The 16,176-nt window shown below is 33.8% G+C and overlaps 1 protein-coding gene across 12 annotated transcripts in view; it reads left to right on the top strand.

Annotated features, from left to right (window-relative positions):
• The window catches only part of VPS13B (vacuolar protein sorting 13 homolog B), a 768,399-nt gene that overhangs the window by 379,107 nt on the left and 373,116 nt on the right, over positions 1 to 16,176 (top strand). For all 12 annotated transcript variants that reach the window (XM_064588058.1, XM_064588057.1, XM_064588054.1 and 9 more), the window contains one exon: positions 15,404 to 15,624. In XM_064588058.1, the coding sequence (XP_064444128.1) occupies positions 15,404 to 15,624 (221 nt within the window). The remainder of the gene's footprint in view (positions 1 to 15,403; positions 15,625 to 16,176) is intronic.

The following is a 16,176-nucleotide window of genomic DNA, read 5'->3' as shown; positions in this document are numbered from 1 at the left end:
GTCCTTACGGAATTGTCTTGGCACCTTTGCTGAAAATTCAACCAACCATAAGTCTAAGGTGTTTTTTTTCCCCCTGAACTCTCAGTTCTATTCCATTGATCTGTATGCTGTCTTTGTGCACGTAGCACACGATGTTGATTACTGTGGTGTGTTATATTGTCTTTAAAATTATGTAATATAAGTCATCTAACTGTCTTTTTTTCTTTGAAATTATTTTGTCTATTTTAGGTTCTTTGCATCCTTATGCAAATTTGAGCATTAGTTTGAAGAGACTTTGATAGGGATTGCATTTAATTTATAAATATTGTGATATTTGCCATCTTGAGAATATTGAGACCTTCAATCTATGATTATAGAATGTCTCTCCTTTTATTTCTTCAATTTTATTCAGTAGTATTTTGCAGATATAAGTGTCTTACATGCCCTACATGTCCTTAGTTACGTTTTTGAAATGTATTTTATTTATTTGAACTTACTGTGAATGGAATTATGTTCTTATTTTCATATAAAAATATAATTTTGTATGTTTCCCTCTTATCCTGAGATCTCATTGAACTTGTTTATTCTAGTTGCTTTTAGTGTGGATTCTCTGAAAATTTCTATATACCTTTCTAGTTTCTATGAACCATGCCATATGTGAATAAAGACTGTTTTACTTCTTTCTTTCCAATCTGGATGTCATTAATTTGTGTTTTTACTTTAGTACATTGGCTAAATCTCCAGTACAGTGCTACATAGAATCAATGAGAGCACATATCCTTGCATTGTTCCCAAATCTAGAAAGCAAGCTATTAGACTGTCATCACTAAATATTATGGTAGCTGTGGATTTTTCACAGATGTCCATCAGGTTAAGAAAGATCCATTTTATTCTCAGTTTATTGAGACTTTTTACTGTGAAATTGTTTGGATTTTTTCACATGCTTTTATGAATCCATTGAGATACTGGTTGTGTGTGTGTTTCACTTTATACTATTAATGTGGTGTATTACTTAATTTAACTTAATTAAGTGATTAAATGATTAATCTTGGATTTGGGAAATGTATCCCGCTTTCTTGTGTATCATCCCTTCATATGATACTGGACAGTTTGCCTTTTTTTTTTTTTTTTTTTTTTTTAAGATTTTATTTTCTAGAGAGAGAGTGTGAGCCAGAACTGGGAGAGGGAAAGAGAGAGAGAGAGAGAATCTTAAGTAGATTCCACGCAGAGCCCAACAGTGGGCTCAATCTCATGACCCTGAGATCATGACCTGAGCTGAAACCAAGAGTCAGACACAGCCAACCCAGCCACCCAGGTGCCCCATGCTTTTTTTTTTCCCTAATGATTTTTGTATATAAATATATTCCTGACAGATTTTATTCTATAGTTTTCTGGCAGTGTTCTTATCTGGTTTTCATAACAGGATAATGCTGGCATTATAGAATAACTTGGGAAGTCTTTCCACCTCTTCTGTTTCTGAAGAGTGTGTGGAGGAATGGCAGTATTTTGTTAATGTTTGATAGAGTTTACCCTTGAAGTCGTGGGGAAAGGGCAGGCTGCTTTTTTTGTAGAAAGTTTTTAAATTAATAATTCAGTCACTTATTTGTTTTTAGGTCTATTCAGATTTTCTGTTCCTCTTCTAGTCAGTTTCAATAAATTGTGTCTAGAAAGTTATCCATTTATCTAAGTTGTCTAAATTGTTGGGGTATACAAAGTTGTTCTTAATACTTTCTTTTAATCCTTTTTAATTTTGTTAGGTTTGATAGTAATATTCCTTACTTAATTCTTGATTTTGGTAATTTGTGGATTCTCTTTTTTTGAAGTTAAAGGGCTGTCATGTTGCTGAGTTATTCTTAAAATCAACTTTTAGTTTTATTGATTTTTTTTCTGTTTCATTTGTTTCTATAATTTTTATTTTTTTCCTGCTTGCTTTCTGTTTCATTTTCTTTTTTTCTGGTTTCTTAAAGGGAAAACTTAGATTTTTGTGTGGGTTTTTTTTGAAAACTTAGGTTATTGAAGTGACGGTTTATTGTTTTATGAGATAGACATTTAATGCTTATGAATTTTTCTTAAGCACTGCTTTAACTGCATTTCAGAAATTTTCAAATATTGTTATTCTCATTTACTTTACAGTATTTTGTAATTTTCCTTATGCTTTTTCCTCTGGCGTTTGGGTTATTTAGAACCTCTGGGTTGCTTAACTTCCAAATACTTGAAAATTTCACAGATTTCTTTTATTGCCGTTTTCCGATTTAATTCTGTTGTGGTCTAGAACATATATTTAATTATTTAATCCTCTTAAATTTATTAACCTTTATGTTATCGTCTATTATATGGTCTGTTTGAATGTTCCATATGTGCTTCAGTGGTTTTTCTATGGTTAATTGGGTGAAACATTCTGTGTATGTCCGTAAGGTTGAATGGGTTGATACTGTTGTATACTCATCTATAGCCACAGTGACTTTCTATTTATTCTATCAATTATTGAGAGTAGATTATTGAAATATTCAAGTTTTACTGTTTAGTTGCCTATTCTTTAAATCCTGTCAGTTTTTGCTTTGTGTATTTTGAAGTTCTGTCTTTAGATGTATATGCATATATAATTAATTGTTACAGCTTCCTAACGTATTGACCCCATTATCATTATTAAGTGTCTCGTTTTCTCTCTGTAACACTTACTTTTTTTAAAAGATTTTATTTATTTATTTGAGAGAAATAGCATGTGTAGGGAGAGGGGCAGAAGGAGAGAGAGAGAGAGAGAGAGAGAATCTCAAGCAGACTCCCTGCTGAGCATGGAGCCCAACTGGGGCTGGATCCCAGGACCCTGAAATCATGACCTGAGCCAAAATCAAGAGTCCGATGCTTAACCGACTGTGCTTCCCAGGCACCCCTATAAACCTTCCTCCTCTACCCCTCCTGCTTGTCCTTCCATCTCTCTCTAAATAAAAAAATAAATATTTAAATTGGTTGTTTGCTATTTGTTGTCTGTTTCTTTTGTGTATTTTGTTCCTCTGATCCTCTTTTACTACCGCCTATATTTTAAATGTGTATTTTAGTGTACCATTCAATTTTCTCCAATATTTTTAGTGTGTCCTTTTTCAGTGGTGACTGTAGGGATTGTATTATTATGCATCTGGTTATCACACTCTAACTTAGCTATATTTTAACTTAATTTTTGTGAATTATAGAAAATTTGTTCTAACATATTTCTATTCTCTACCCCATTCTGTTCACACGGATTACATCTCCACGAATCATTACCCAACAATAGTGTCTTATTTATTGCTCTCTATGTAATCAATTGCCTTTTAAATAACTTAAGAGAAATGGGAAATAATGTACTTATAGTCTTTCATATTAACCCACGTGTTGCTCATATCCAGTTCTCTTCATTTTTTCCTGTGGGTTTGAATTAATACCTGATGGACTTACTTTAGTATTTCTCATAAGGCACTTTGCTGTCAGTGAGTCTCTCAGCCCTTGTTTATCTGAGATTGTTTTTATTTCATCTTAATATTTGGAACATAATTTTTCTGGATATAGTGTTTTTGCCTTGACAGTTCATTATTTTCTTTCCTGTATTTGAATGTGATTTTTCACTGCCTTCTTTCCCCCCCCCCCTTAGGTCTTTTTAGTTTTTATTTAAATTCCAGTTAGTTAACATACAGGATAATATTAGTTTCGGGTGTAAAATTCAGTGATTCAGCACTTATATACAACACCGGGTGCTCATCACAAGTAGTGTACTCCTTAATCCCCATTATCTATTTAATTTATCCCCCTACCCACCTCCCCTCCAGTGATCATCAGTGTGTTCTCTATAGTTAAGAGTCTGCTTCTTGCTTTGCCTCTTTTTTCCCCATGATCATTTGTTTCTTAAGTTCCACATATGAGTGAAATCATGGTATTTGTCTTTCTTTGACTTACTTCACTTAGCATAATACTCTCTAGCTCTATCTATGTCATTGCAAATGGCAAAATTTCATTCTTTTTGATGGCTGAGTAATATTCCATTGTGTATATATACCACATCACCCCTTCCATAATTTGGATATTGTTGATACTCTGCCTTCTGAACTCCATTATTTTACATAAAAGTCGGCTTTTAAATGTATTGATTTTCTCCTATATATAATGATTTTTTTTTTTTTTTTACTGCTTTCAAGAATTTCTCTGGTTCTTTAGTTTTCACTAATTTCTGTATATTAAATCTAGGTATTTGTGTGTTAGTATTCATCCTATTTGGGCTTGGTTGAGCTATTTGGATGTTATGTGTTAATGCTATATATCAATTTTAGGATTCTTCAGCCATTGTTTCCTCAAATATTTTTCTGTTCTTTTCTCTGTTCTCTCCTTCTGGGTCTGTGTTAAATTTGTATCAGTGTATTTGATGTTGTTCTTCAGGTCTCTGAGGCTTGTTAATTTTTCAAATTTTTTTTCAGGTTGAATAATTTCTATTGATACATCCTCCAGTTTTTAAAAGATTCTTCCTTCCTTCCTTTCTTCCTTCTTTCCTTCCTTCCTTAGCATGAGCTGCGAGAGGGGCAGATAGGGAGGGAGAGGAAGAGGGAAAGAATCCCACACAGACTCCAGGCTGAGCATGGAGACCAATGCAGGGCTCGATCTCATGACTTTGAGATCATGACTTGAGCTGAAACAGAATCACTTAACCAGCTGAGCTACCCAAATGCCCTGATATGTCCTCTATTGATAGGTTCATTGGTGTTTTCTTTTCTTAGACCACCATGAATCTGCTACTGAGCTCTAAGTTTTTCATTTCTTCTTTTTTTTAATTGAAGTATAAACAGTGTTATGCTAGTTTCAGTAGTACAGTATAATGACTCAACAGTTCTATTCTTTACTCAGTGCTCCTCACAATAAATCTATTCTTAATCCCCTTTATCTATTTCACCTCCCCCACCCTCCTCCTCTCTGGCAACTACCAGTTCTCTGTATTTAAGAATCTGTTTTTGCATTTGTTTCTTCTTTGTTTTGTTTCTTAAATATAAGTGAAATCATATAGCACTTTTCCTTCTCTGTCTGACTTATTTCACTTATAATACCCTCTGTGTCCTTCCATATTGTCCAAATGCAGTCTCATTCTTTTTTATGGTCGAGTAATATGCTAGTGTGTTTCTTATCCATTCATCTGTTGATGGTCACTTAGGTTGCTTTCATGTCTTGGCTCTTGTAAATAATGCTGCAATAAACATAGAGGTGCATATGCCTTTTTGAGTAAGTGTTTTTGTTTTCTTTGGGTAAATACCCAATAGTGAAGTTATTGGATCATATAGATTTCAATTTTTAATATTTTTTTGAGGAATCTCTGTAGTGTTATCCACAGTGGCTGCACCAATATGCATTCCCACCAACAGCACCTGAGTGTTCTTTTTGTCTACATCCTTGCCAACACTTGTTTCTTATGTTTTCGATACATTTGACAGGTATGAGGTGACATCACATTGTGGCTTTGATTTACAGTTCCCTGATGAGTGATGTTGAGCATCTTTTCATGTATCTGTTGGCCATCTGGATGTCTTCTTTGGAGAGATGTCTAATCATGTCTTTCGTCCATCTTTAATTGAATTATTCATTGTGTGTGTGTGTTATGTAAGTTCTTTATTTATTTTGAATACTAACCTTTATTGGATATGTCATTTGCAAATATATTTTCCCACTCCTTAGGTTACCTTTTAGTTGTGCTATTTCCTTTGCTCTGCACAAGCTTTTTATTTTGATGTAGTCCCTGTAGATGACTTTTGTTTTTATTTCCCTTGCCTTAGGAGAAAGATTTAGAAAAAAGTTGCTATGGCAAATGTCAGAGAAATTACTGCCTGTGCTCTCTTCTAGGATTTTTATGGTTTCAGGTTTTATTTTTAGGTCTTTAATCCATTTTGAGTTTATTTTTGTGTTTGGTGTTAGAAAGTAGTCTACTTTAATTCTTTTGCATGTAGCTGTCCAGTTTTTCAGCATCATATATTGAAAATACTATCTTTTCCTCATTGTATAGTCTTGCTTCCTTTATCATAGATTAACTGACCATATAAGCATGTTTATTTCTGGACTGTCTATTTGGTTCCATTAATCTTTGAATATTTCTGTGCAAGTACCATACTGTTTTGATAACTACAGCTTTGTAGTGTATCTTAAAATCTGGTATTGTGAAACCTGCAGCTTTGTTCTTCTCAGGATTGCTTTAGAAATTGGGGTTTTCTGTAGTTCTGTATAAATTTTGTTATTCCTTGCTGTAGTTATGTGAAAAATGCTGTTGGTATTTTGATAGGGATTGCTTTGAATCTGTAGATTGCTTCAGGTAATACAGACACTTCAACAACATTAATTCTTCCAATCTATGAGCATAGAATGTCTTTCCCTGTGTTTGTGTTGTCTTCAGTGTCTTTTATCAGTATTTTATAGTTTTCAGAGTACAGGTCTTGCACCTCCTTGGTTGTTTATTCGTAGGTATTTTATTCTTCTTGGTGCAATTGTAAATGGTGGATTTGTTAAATTTTCACTTTCTTTTTTGTTAGTGTATAGAAATCCTACCCATTTGTAGGTATTAATTTTGTATCCTGCCACTTTACTGAATTAATTTATTCTAACAGTTTTTTGGTGGAGTTGTTTAGGATTTTCTATATATATCATGTCATCTGCAAATAGTGACAGTTTAACTTACTCTTTACCAATATAGATGCCTCTTCTTTTTCTTACCTGATTGCTATAGATTGGACTTTCAGTACTATGTTGAATAAAAACTGGTGAGAGTGGACATCCTTGTCTTGTTCCTGACCTTACAGGGAAACCTCTCAGTTTTGCACAATTGACTATGATGTTAGCTGTGGGCTTTATTTATTTATTTATTTATTTATTTGACAGAGAGAGAGAGAGTGTGTGTGTGTGAGAAAGAGCACAAGCAGGAGGGGAGGGGCAGAGGGAGAGGGATAAGCTGGCTCCCCACTGAGCAGGGAGCCCAACACGGGGCTTGATCCTAGGACCCTGAGATCATGACCTGAGCCAAAGGCAGACACTCAACAGACTGAGCCACCCAGGTACCCTAGCTGTGGCTTTTTCATATAGCCTTTATAATGATGAGGTATGCCCTGTAACCCCACTTTGTTGTGCGTTTTTATCATGAATGGATGTTGAATCTTGTCAAATGATTTTTCTGAAGCTGTTGAGATGAGCATATGATTTTTACTCTTTGTTGATGGATGTATGATATTGATTGATTTGTGAGTATTGATCCATCCTTGCATCTCTGGAATAAATCACACCTGATTGTGGTGAATGATTTTTTAATGTATTGTTATATACAGTTTGCTAATATTTGTTGAGGATTTTTGCATCCATTTTCTTTAGGGATATCAACCTGTCGTTTTCTTTTTTTCTGGTGTCTTCTGTCTGGTTTTGCTATCAGCGTAATGCTGGCCTTGTAGAATGTATTTGGAAGGTTTGATTTGTCTTCTGTTCTTTGGAATTGTTTGTGGAGAAGAGGTATTAACTCTTCTTTAAATGTCTGGTGGAATTCACCTATGAAGCCATCTGATCCTGGAATTTTATTTTCTGGGTATTTTTTGATAACCAGTTCAGTTTCATTACTTGTAATCAGTCTGTTCACATTTTCTATTTCTTCATAGTTCAGTTTGGAATATTGTATGTATCTAGTAATTTATCCATTTCTTCTAGATTGTCCAGTTTGTTGGCATGTAATATTTCAAAGTATTTTGTTACACTCTTGTATTTCTGTTATGTCAGTTGTTACTTCTCCTCTGTCATTTCTGATTTTATTTATTTAGGTTCTTTTTCTTTTTTTCTTGATGGGTCTGGCTAATGGTTTGTCAATTTTGTTTACCTATTCAGAAAACCAGCCCTGGGTTTCGTTGATTTTTTTCTTTTTTTTTTTAGTCTCTTTATCATTATTTCTGCTCTGATATTATTTCGTTTCTTCTCATCACTTTGGGTTTTGTTTGTTCTTTTTCTAGTTACTTTAGGTGTAAGGTTAGATTGTTTATTTGAACTTTTTCTTGTTTCTTTTTTTTAATTGTGTTCAGTTAGCCAGCATATCTTCAGGAAGGCTTGTGTTGCTAGCCTTCCCTCTTAGAACTGCTTTTGCTGTGTCCTAAAGAGTTTGGACCTTTTGTGTTTTCATTTTCATTTATCTCCATGTATTTTTTTATTCCTTCTTTGATTGCTTCATTGACCATTTGGTTGTTTAGTATCATGTTGTTTCATCTCCATATGTTAGTGGATTTTTTCAGTTTTTTTTCATGCAGTTTATTTCTAGTTTCATATCAGAAAAGATACATGGTATGATTTCATTCTTTTTTTTAAAGCATTTTGAAAAGATTGTTTATTTTGATAATTATATTTACATGTATTAACAAAACACCGGTCATATATACAAAAGGCTTTCACAAAATGCACATGGAAATGTGCAGACCCCTTGCAGTAAGGATGCAGTTTGGGACGACAACCATCCACAAATGGGCTTTGGTCAAGTGCTGTCCTCTCTCCAAGCTGTTGCAAGGAATGCAACCATGGGGACTCGCAGGAGGTCCCTGTTTTCAGCTACTGCAGGTTGTGCATCTGTCTCCTACTTCCCTTTCTCGTTTCAATCTTAAATTTATTGATGCTTGTTTTGTGGCCTAGTAGTGATCTGTTTTGGAAAATGTTTCATGTGCAGTTGAAAAAAATGTGTATTATATGTTTTTGGATGGAATGTTCCGTATATATCTGTTATGTCCATCTTACCCAGTGTGTCATTCAAAGACATTGTTTCCTAATTGATTTTCTGTCTAGATTTTTTTTTTTAATTTTATTATGTTATGTTAGTCACCATACAGTACATCATTAGGTTTTGATGTAGTGTTCCATGATTCATTGTTTGCGTGTAACACCCAATGCTCCATGCAATACGTGCCCTCCTTAATACCCATCACCAGGCTAACCCATCCCCGCAACCCCCTCCCCTCTAGAACCCTCAGTTTGTTTCTATGGCCATACCACCCTGAACGTGCCTGATCCCGTCTGATTTTCTGTCTGGATTATCCGTCCATTGATATAAGTGGAGTGTTAAAGTGTACCCTACTATTATTTACCCTACCATCAATTTCTCTCTTTATGTCTGTTTATATTTGCTTTATTGATTTAGGTGCTCTAGTGTTGGGTGAGTATATACTTAAAATTGTTCTATCCTCTTGTTGGATTGATATCTTTAATATTATGCATTGCCCTAATTGTCTCTTGTTACAGTCTTTGTTTTAAAGTCTATTTTGTCTGCTACAAGTACTGCTACCTCAGCTTTTTTCTTCTTCCATTTACATGGTGAATGTTTTTCCATTCCTTCACTTTCAGTCTGTATATGTTTTAGATCTGAGCTGAGTCTCTTGATAGCATATAGATCAACATTGTTTTTTATCCATTTTGCCACACTATGTCTTTTGACTGGAACACTTAGGCCATTTACATTTAATTATTGATAGGTATGTACTTATTGCCACTTCAAAAATATGCTTTCTGGTTGTTTTGGTACTTTGTTCCTTTCTTCTTCCTCTCTTTGTGAATAATGAGTATCCATTGTGTTATGTTTGGCTTTCTTTGTCTTTATCTTTTGTGTATCTGTCATAGGTTTTGGGTTTGTTGTTACCATGAGTTGCTCATATAGCATCCTAAGTAAAGAGCAGTCTATATTGATTTGATTGCCATTTAGGTTCAGACATGTTCTACCTGGCAAGATCATCATTCATATTTGAAGGAGAGAGAAAAAGTTTCTAAGACAAACAAGAGATAAAGGAGTTTCTCACCACTAAACCAGCCTTACAAGAAATTTTAAATAGACTTCTCTTTTTGTTTTTAAGATTTTATTTATTTGAGAGAGAGAGAGACAGAGATAGCGAGAGAGAGCACTAGTGGGGAGGAGAGGGAGAAGCAGACTCCCCGCTGAGCAGGGAGCCCTATGCAGGGCTCATCCCAGGACCCTGGAACCATGACCTGAGCTGAAGGCACAGCCCCCCAGGCACCCCTAAAGAGACTTCTTTAAGTGGAAAAGAAATGGTTGTAATTAGACACAAAATTATGAATAAAAAGATGTAAATGTGACAACATATACATAAAATGTGGAGAAGGGAGTAAAAAGAATAGAAGGGGAAAAAGAAAAAAGTGGTTTTTTTTTTTTTAGAATGTGTTTGAATATCTTGACTTTTAAATAATACTGTAGTAAACATAGGGGTTCATATATCTTTTCTAATTAGTGTTTTTGTTTCTTTGGATAAATAACCAGTAGTGGGATTACTGGATCATAAGTTAACTCCATTTTTAATTTTTTGAGGAGTCTCCATACTGTTTTTTATAGTAGCTACATCAGTTTACATTCCCACCAACAGTGCACAAGGGCTCCCTTTTCTCCACATCCTCGCCAACACTTATTATTTCTTGTCTTTTAGATACTAGCCATTCTTACTGGTGTGAGGTGATATCTCCTTGTGGTTCTGATTTGCATTTTCCTGATTATGAGGGATATTGTGCATTTTTTCACATATGTGTTAGTCATTTGTATGTCTTCTTTGGAATACTAACTGTTCAGATCCTCTGCCCATTTTTTTTCTCTATTTATTTATTTGTTTTTTTGATGTAGTGTTCCATGATTCATGGTTTGTGTATAACACCCAGTGCTCCATTCAGTACGTGCCATCTTTAATGCCCATCACCAGGCTAACCCATCCCTGCACCCCCCTCCCCTCTAGAACCCTCAGTTTGTTTCTCATGGTTCATCTCCCCTTCCGATTTCCCCCCCTTCATTTTTCCCTTCCTACTATCTTCTTCTTTTTTTTTTTTTTAACATATAATGTATTATTTGTTTCAGAGGTACAGGTCTGTGATTCAACAGTCTTACACAATTCACAGCACTCACCACAGCACATACCCTCCCCAATGTCTGTCACCCAGCCACCCCATCCCTCCCAACCCCCTTCATTCCAGCAACCCCCAGTTTGTTTCCTGAGATTAAGAATTCCTCATATCAGTGAGATCATATGATACATGTCTTTCTCTGATTGACTTATTTCGCTTAGCATAATACCCTCCAGTTCCAACCATATCGTTGCAAATGGCAAGATTTCTTTTTTTTTTTTTTTGGTGGCTGCATAATATTCCATTGTATATATATATATATACCACATCTTCTTTATCCATTCATCTATCGATGGACATCTTGGTTCTTTCCATAGTTTGGCTGTTGTGGACATTGCTGATATATACATTGGGGTGCACATACTCCTTTGGATCACTACATTTGTATCTTTGGGGTAAATACCCGATAGTGCAATTGCTGGGTCGTACGGTAGCTCTATTTTCAACTTTTTGAGGAACCTCCATACTGTTTTCCAGAGTGGCTGCACCAGCTTACATTCCCACCAACAGTGTAGGAGGGTTCCCCTTTCTCCTCATCCTTGCCAACTTCTGTCGTTTCCTGACTTGTTAATTTTAGCCATTCTGACTGGTGTGAGGTGGTATCTCATTGAGGTTTTGATTTGGATTTCCCTGATGCCGAGCGATGTTGAACACTTTTTCATGTGTCTGTTGGCCATTTGGATGTCTTCTATGGAAAAATGTCTGTTCATGTCTTCTGCCCATTTCATGTCTTCTGCCCGTTTCTTGATTGGATCATCTGTTCTTTGGGTGTTGAGTTTGATAAATTCTTATAGATTTTGGATACTAGCCCTTTATCTGATATGTCATTTGCAAATATCTTCTCCCATTCTGTCGGTTGTCTTTTGGTTTTGTTGACTGTTTCCTTTGCTTTGCAAAAGCTTTTTATCTTGATGAAGTCCCAATAGTTCATTTTTGCCCTTGCTTCCCTTGCCTTTGGTGATGTTTCTAGGAAGAAGTTGCTGCATCCTCTCCCCGTTTTTAATTGCCAATTATTTGTGTTTTTAATATTGTTCCAAAATGGAGAATTTTGGTTGCGGAGCAAATAAATCTATAGGTTACTCATTTTCATTTACCTCTCTTCTAGGCATTTTGGCTGCTCTCTGCCAGGAAAATTGGTTATATTCATATTATTTTTAATGCCTCATTCCTTGAAAGTACCCATTACTTAAATTAACATCACATAGAATTAAAGAACCCTTTATCTTAACTGTCTTAAATCAATTAAGTGCTAAGTAGTTTGGGAAAACAGTGTTCGCAGTTTTGGCTCATTTATATTTGCAGAATATAATATATCTGTCAAAAAGTATTAACCTCACAGTAGATAGTAAAATATTTCTGTTATACCAGTTCATATTTGAAATAAAAAACTGCCTGAGTCATACTGGATTGTGGAACATAATGGAAAAAATTAGAAGATACTTTTTTTGTTTCTGAAGACAATGACTAAGGTTAAGAAAGCAAAGAAAAATGAGAGTATCTCCAATATTGACCTACTTTCTTATTTGCCACATTGAAGTTTCTAAAGTGATTCACTTTGGCCCCAAGTGTATATACTTTTTCCTGTAGTCTAGTAGAGTATCTTTAGAAAGGGAAAAACTGATTCCCTTTCCAAAATATTAATCATTATCCACCAAGATTCAAGATTATAAATTAAATTTGTATGATGAGGGTCTAGTAATTAGTCACTGTTCACTGACCCCAACATTGATAATAAAATTTTTGAGTGTTTGGTTGTATAATACATATATAATTTTCTTTGTTATCTAAAGCAGTTTTTTATATTCTGCTTCTGGTATCATGCAAAATCAGCAACATGTCATACAATGTAAGGAAATCCACCGTGTATACTTTCTAAAATTTTTCTCGGTTGTAAATTAATATTATCTAATAAACTCCAGTGCTCTCTTCCTCATTTTTGATACATGTAGCGCATGGTCTTACTGAGTTTTCTTTATATATTTATTTTTCCCCACAGCTCAGTCATATTCATGCTCTTCCAAATTATTTAATCTGAATTAAAACAGTGTGTGTTTGTCATTTTCATGATAATTACTTTATTGGGTACCTTTTTCTCTGTCAATAATAGAGTTTTCACAAATTTACACAGAAATGGAATTATAAGTTTTCTTTGTTTTTCATTTTTCTTGTTCTTTAGATACTTTGAAAATTTCTGAATTTTGCCAACAATAGTTTATCTAAAATAAAACATGTTACAGCATTAGAACTTTACAATTAAAGTATAAAATACTGGTCTTGAAAGTCTCAGAATAGTTCGTGGTTCTGGCCTGCCACGGACGTCTGAACATCTTTTAGGGAGCCTCTAGAATATTATATTCCCAGTGTTTTAAATAGGTAAGGTGTTTTTATTTTGTGTGTACATGTATGTGAAAGGAATACTTGTGCAGCTAATGATTTGCTGTGTTTTGATAATTTATTTCACAATGATTAATTGTGGGAATTTTTGTCATTACATGTAGAGTGTGCTTTTTCTTAAAAGACAATCTGCAGACTAAATAAATGGGTGTAAAGTATTGTTTTAAAAGATTCTGTTTAAGACTTAGAATATGATAAAACGGATTTCAATTTATTGGTCTCATTCCAAAGGAGAAGCAGAGACACACCTGAGATAGTACTAATGTCATTTGGGATTTTATTTTTAATTTAACAAATTTAAATTTGGTGCTCTTCATTCAACATACCCACAATTTAGCATTTCTTGGATAACATAAAATTTGAAAAACTATATATAGCTCACTACTAGTTTTAAAATATGTAACCTGAAATCATTCCAGAATATTTTAAGGCATTTGGCAAAAAGTTTATTTTGTAAAATAGCATGGAACTTTGAGTAGGTTTTTAAAAAATTTTAGAATTAGTTACAGATGATTTAATGTTTGTCATTCTTTCTTGGGGGCAAATATTTTAAATCTTAAGACAGGCAGAGGGCCACAGTGCTGACCACATACTATTATGCAGTTTTCATTGTTTCCAGTCAAGTTATTGTGGCCTACTATGTAGCTAGATTCATTCTAGTATCCAAGTCTCAATTTCAAAGATTCTAATTTTAATCTTAGGAACTATATTTGGTCAAGACATTTTGAGTATTCATACTTATAAAAACCTACCTTGTAGCATCTACTTAATATCACCATAGTTCAAATTATTACTTATATTCCATATATAATGTATGTGTATGTATAAACATATAGTATGATCCAGTTTGTAATTCACTTGGTATTTACACTGTGACCCTGCTTCTAACCGTGTGGGCATATCCAGCACAATGTAGGGAAATAAAAGACTTGAAGGAAATATTAGTTATGTTAATAGTTATTACTGGGAGTGACAGGGTTTTGACTAGTTTTGATTTTTCTTTTTATATTTTCTAATTTATCTTCAGTGATTATCAGTACCTCCCATTTTGACAAGTTTTTTCTTCTTATATAATATTTTCTAGTTTGTTTAGGACTGGTTTTGATTATTCTTTATATATCATATTTTCTAATTTATTTGCAGTGAGGTACTAGTACCTCTTTATTTAGAAAATAAGTATTTTCAATTTGCTTAAAAATTATTTAGCTCCTCATAAAGATGTCTATAATATCTATTCTTACAGGTGCTAGTAGAATTGCAAAGTCAAAACTGCAAATCATAGGAACCTATTTTGCATTAGTTGGCAGCTCAAGAATAAATGTTGATAAATATTCCAATACTGAGTATATTTGAAAAAATCATTTCACAAAGCACTTTATCTATAGCTGCATTAAAAAATAGTTTTATCTCATAATTTATATTAATGAATTAATCTCTGATACATAAATAAAAGAAAGTATAAAAGAAGGAAAGGAATTTTGTTTTAACTCCTGATATTTATGAGTGCTTATTTTTTATCAAGTATATTTTATTTCAAAATAACATATTATACATAAGAATCACCAGCGGAAGATACCAAAATGCATCTTGGGTCTTACCCCCAGAGATTCTGATTAAGAAGGTCTGAATTAGAAACCAAGAATCTATGGTTTATATAAGCACCCATGTGATTTTGATGCAGGCAGTCCAATAAACGATAACAGATTATTTATTCTTTTCATCTCTTATTCCTCAGCTAGATCTGTGATCTCCAAGGTATAATGAATACATCCCCAGCAGTTGCACAATGCAGCCCACCAGGGTGAAGGAAGAGGAAGTTAGAACTTCTATTTATCTCTCTCATTTCCTTACGTTCTATTTCTGTATGTTATTTCTTTATGTTTTATGATGTATAGGATTATTGATATGTAGTATATTATAATAAATACAAATATAAACATTTGTCAGAATTACTTTTAAACAGCATATAAATTGTTTAGCACATTGGTCTCTGGTATAGTCGCTTTTTTGATGCTGTATTAAATGTTTTCTATTTCAAAAATAGATGATAGACACCTTATTGTCAAGTGACAACTATATTTTTATACGTGTGCTTCTCTACCCCCTTTGTCCTTGTTACCAGGTAATGCTTTTCCTTGGACTATCAACTTGCATCATTTCAGCATGTATACCCTTTTCGGAAAACAAGTGACACTTTGCCTAGTGGAACCTATGGGTTGTACCTCTACTCTAGCTGTTACATCTCAAAAACTACTTGCTACAGGACCTGATACAAGGCATTCATTTGTTGTCTGTCTCCATGTTGACCTAGAGTCACTTCAGATAAAATGCTCGAACCCTCAGGTTAGTATAGTTGATTTATGAAAGAAAATTTAAAATAATGTGATTTAAGAACAATTGTTATCAATTTTGTAAAGGGTTTCTCTTCTGTTTAGTGTCCTAAATTATTTTTAACAGAGCCATCAAGATCAGAATGGTTAGATTAAGTATTGCTTTGAAGCTCTCTCAAGTTTTGTAACTTAAACTCTTCTGAAAATGTAATGGTGGCAGCATAAATGCATCCTTTGACTGAAAGAATGAAATCAGTTGCAGATGTAAAGTGTTTAAACACTGAAGGACTACTTTATTATCACACTGGAAGAGGCTTTGAATGGATCAAATATAATTTTCAGCCAGATTCTCACTCAGAACTTCTTTTGCTCTACACGTAATATTAAAAAAAAAAGCACTGTTTACTACTTAGGAAATATATTTTGCTAATCCCATAACATTTCAGTTGATATAAGCCAAATATGTTGAATTCTGTATTGTTACAATTTAATATGAATTTCAGTTTCCTGGATTTATATAAATTATTAATTGCATGTAGTTAACTTGTTTCTTTAACCTTAAGCA

Source organism: Mirounga angustirostris, unplaced genomic scaffold (genome assembly GCF_029215605.1).
Source record: "Mirounga angustirostris isolate CCGP_5_RB_7025 unplaced genomic scaffold, mMirAng1.0.hap1 SCAF_4, whole genome shotgun sequence".
In the NCBI taxonomy this organism is placed as follows: Eukaryota; Metazoa; Chordata; class Mammalia; order Carnivora; family Phocidae; genus Mirounga; species Mirounga angustirostris.
The sequence above is the reverse complement of the archived record's forward strand: the minus strand, read 5'-3'. Positions and strand labels throughout refer to the sequence as shown.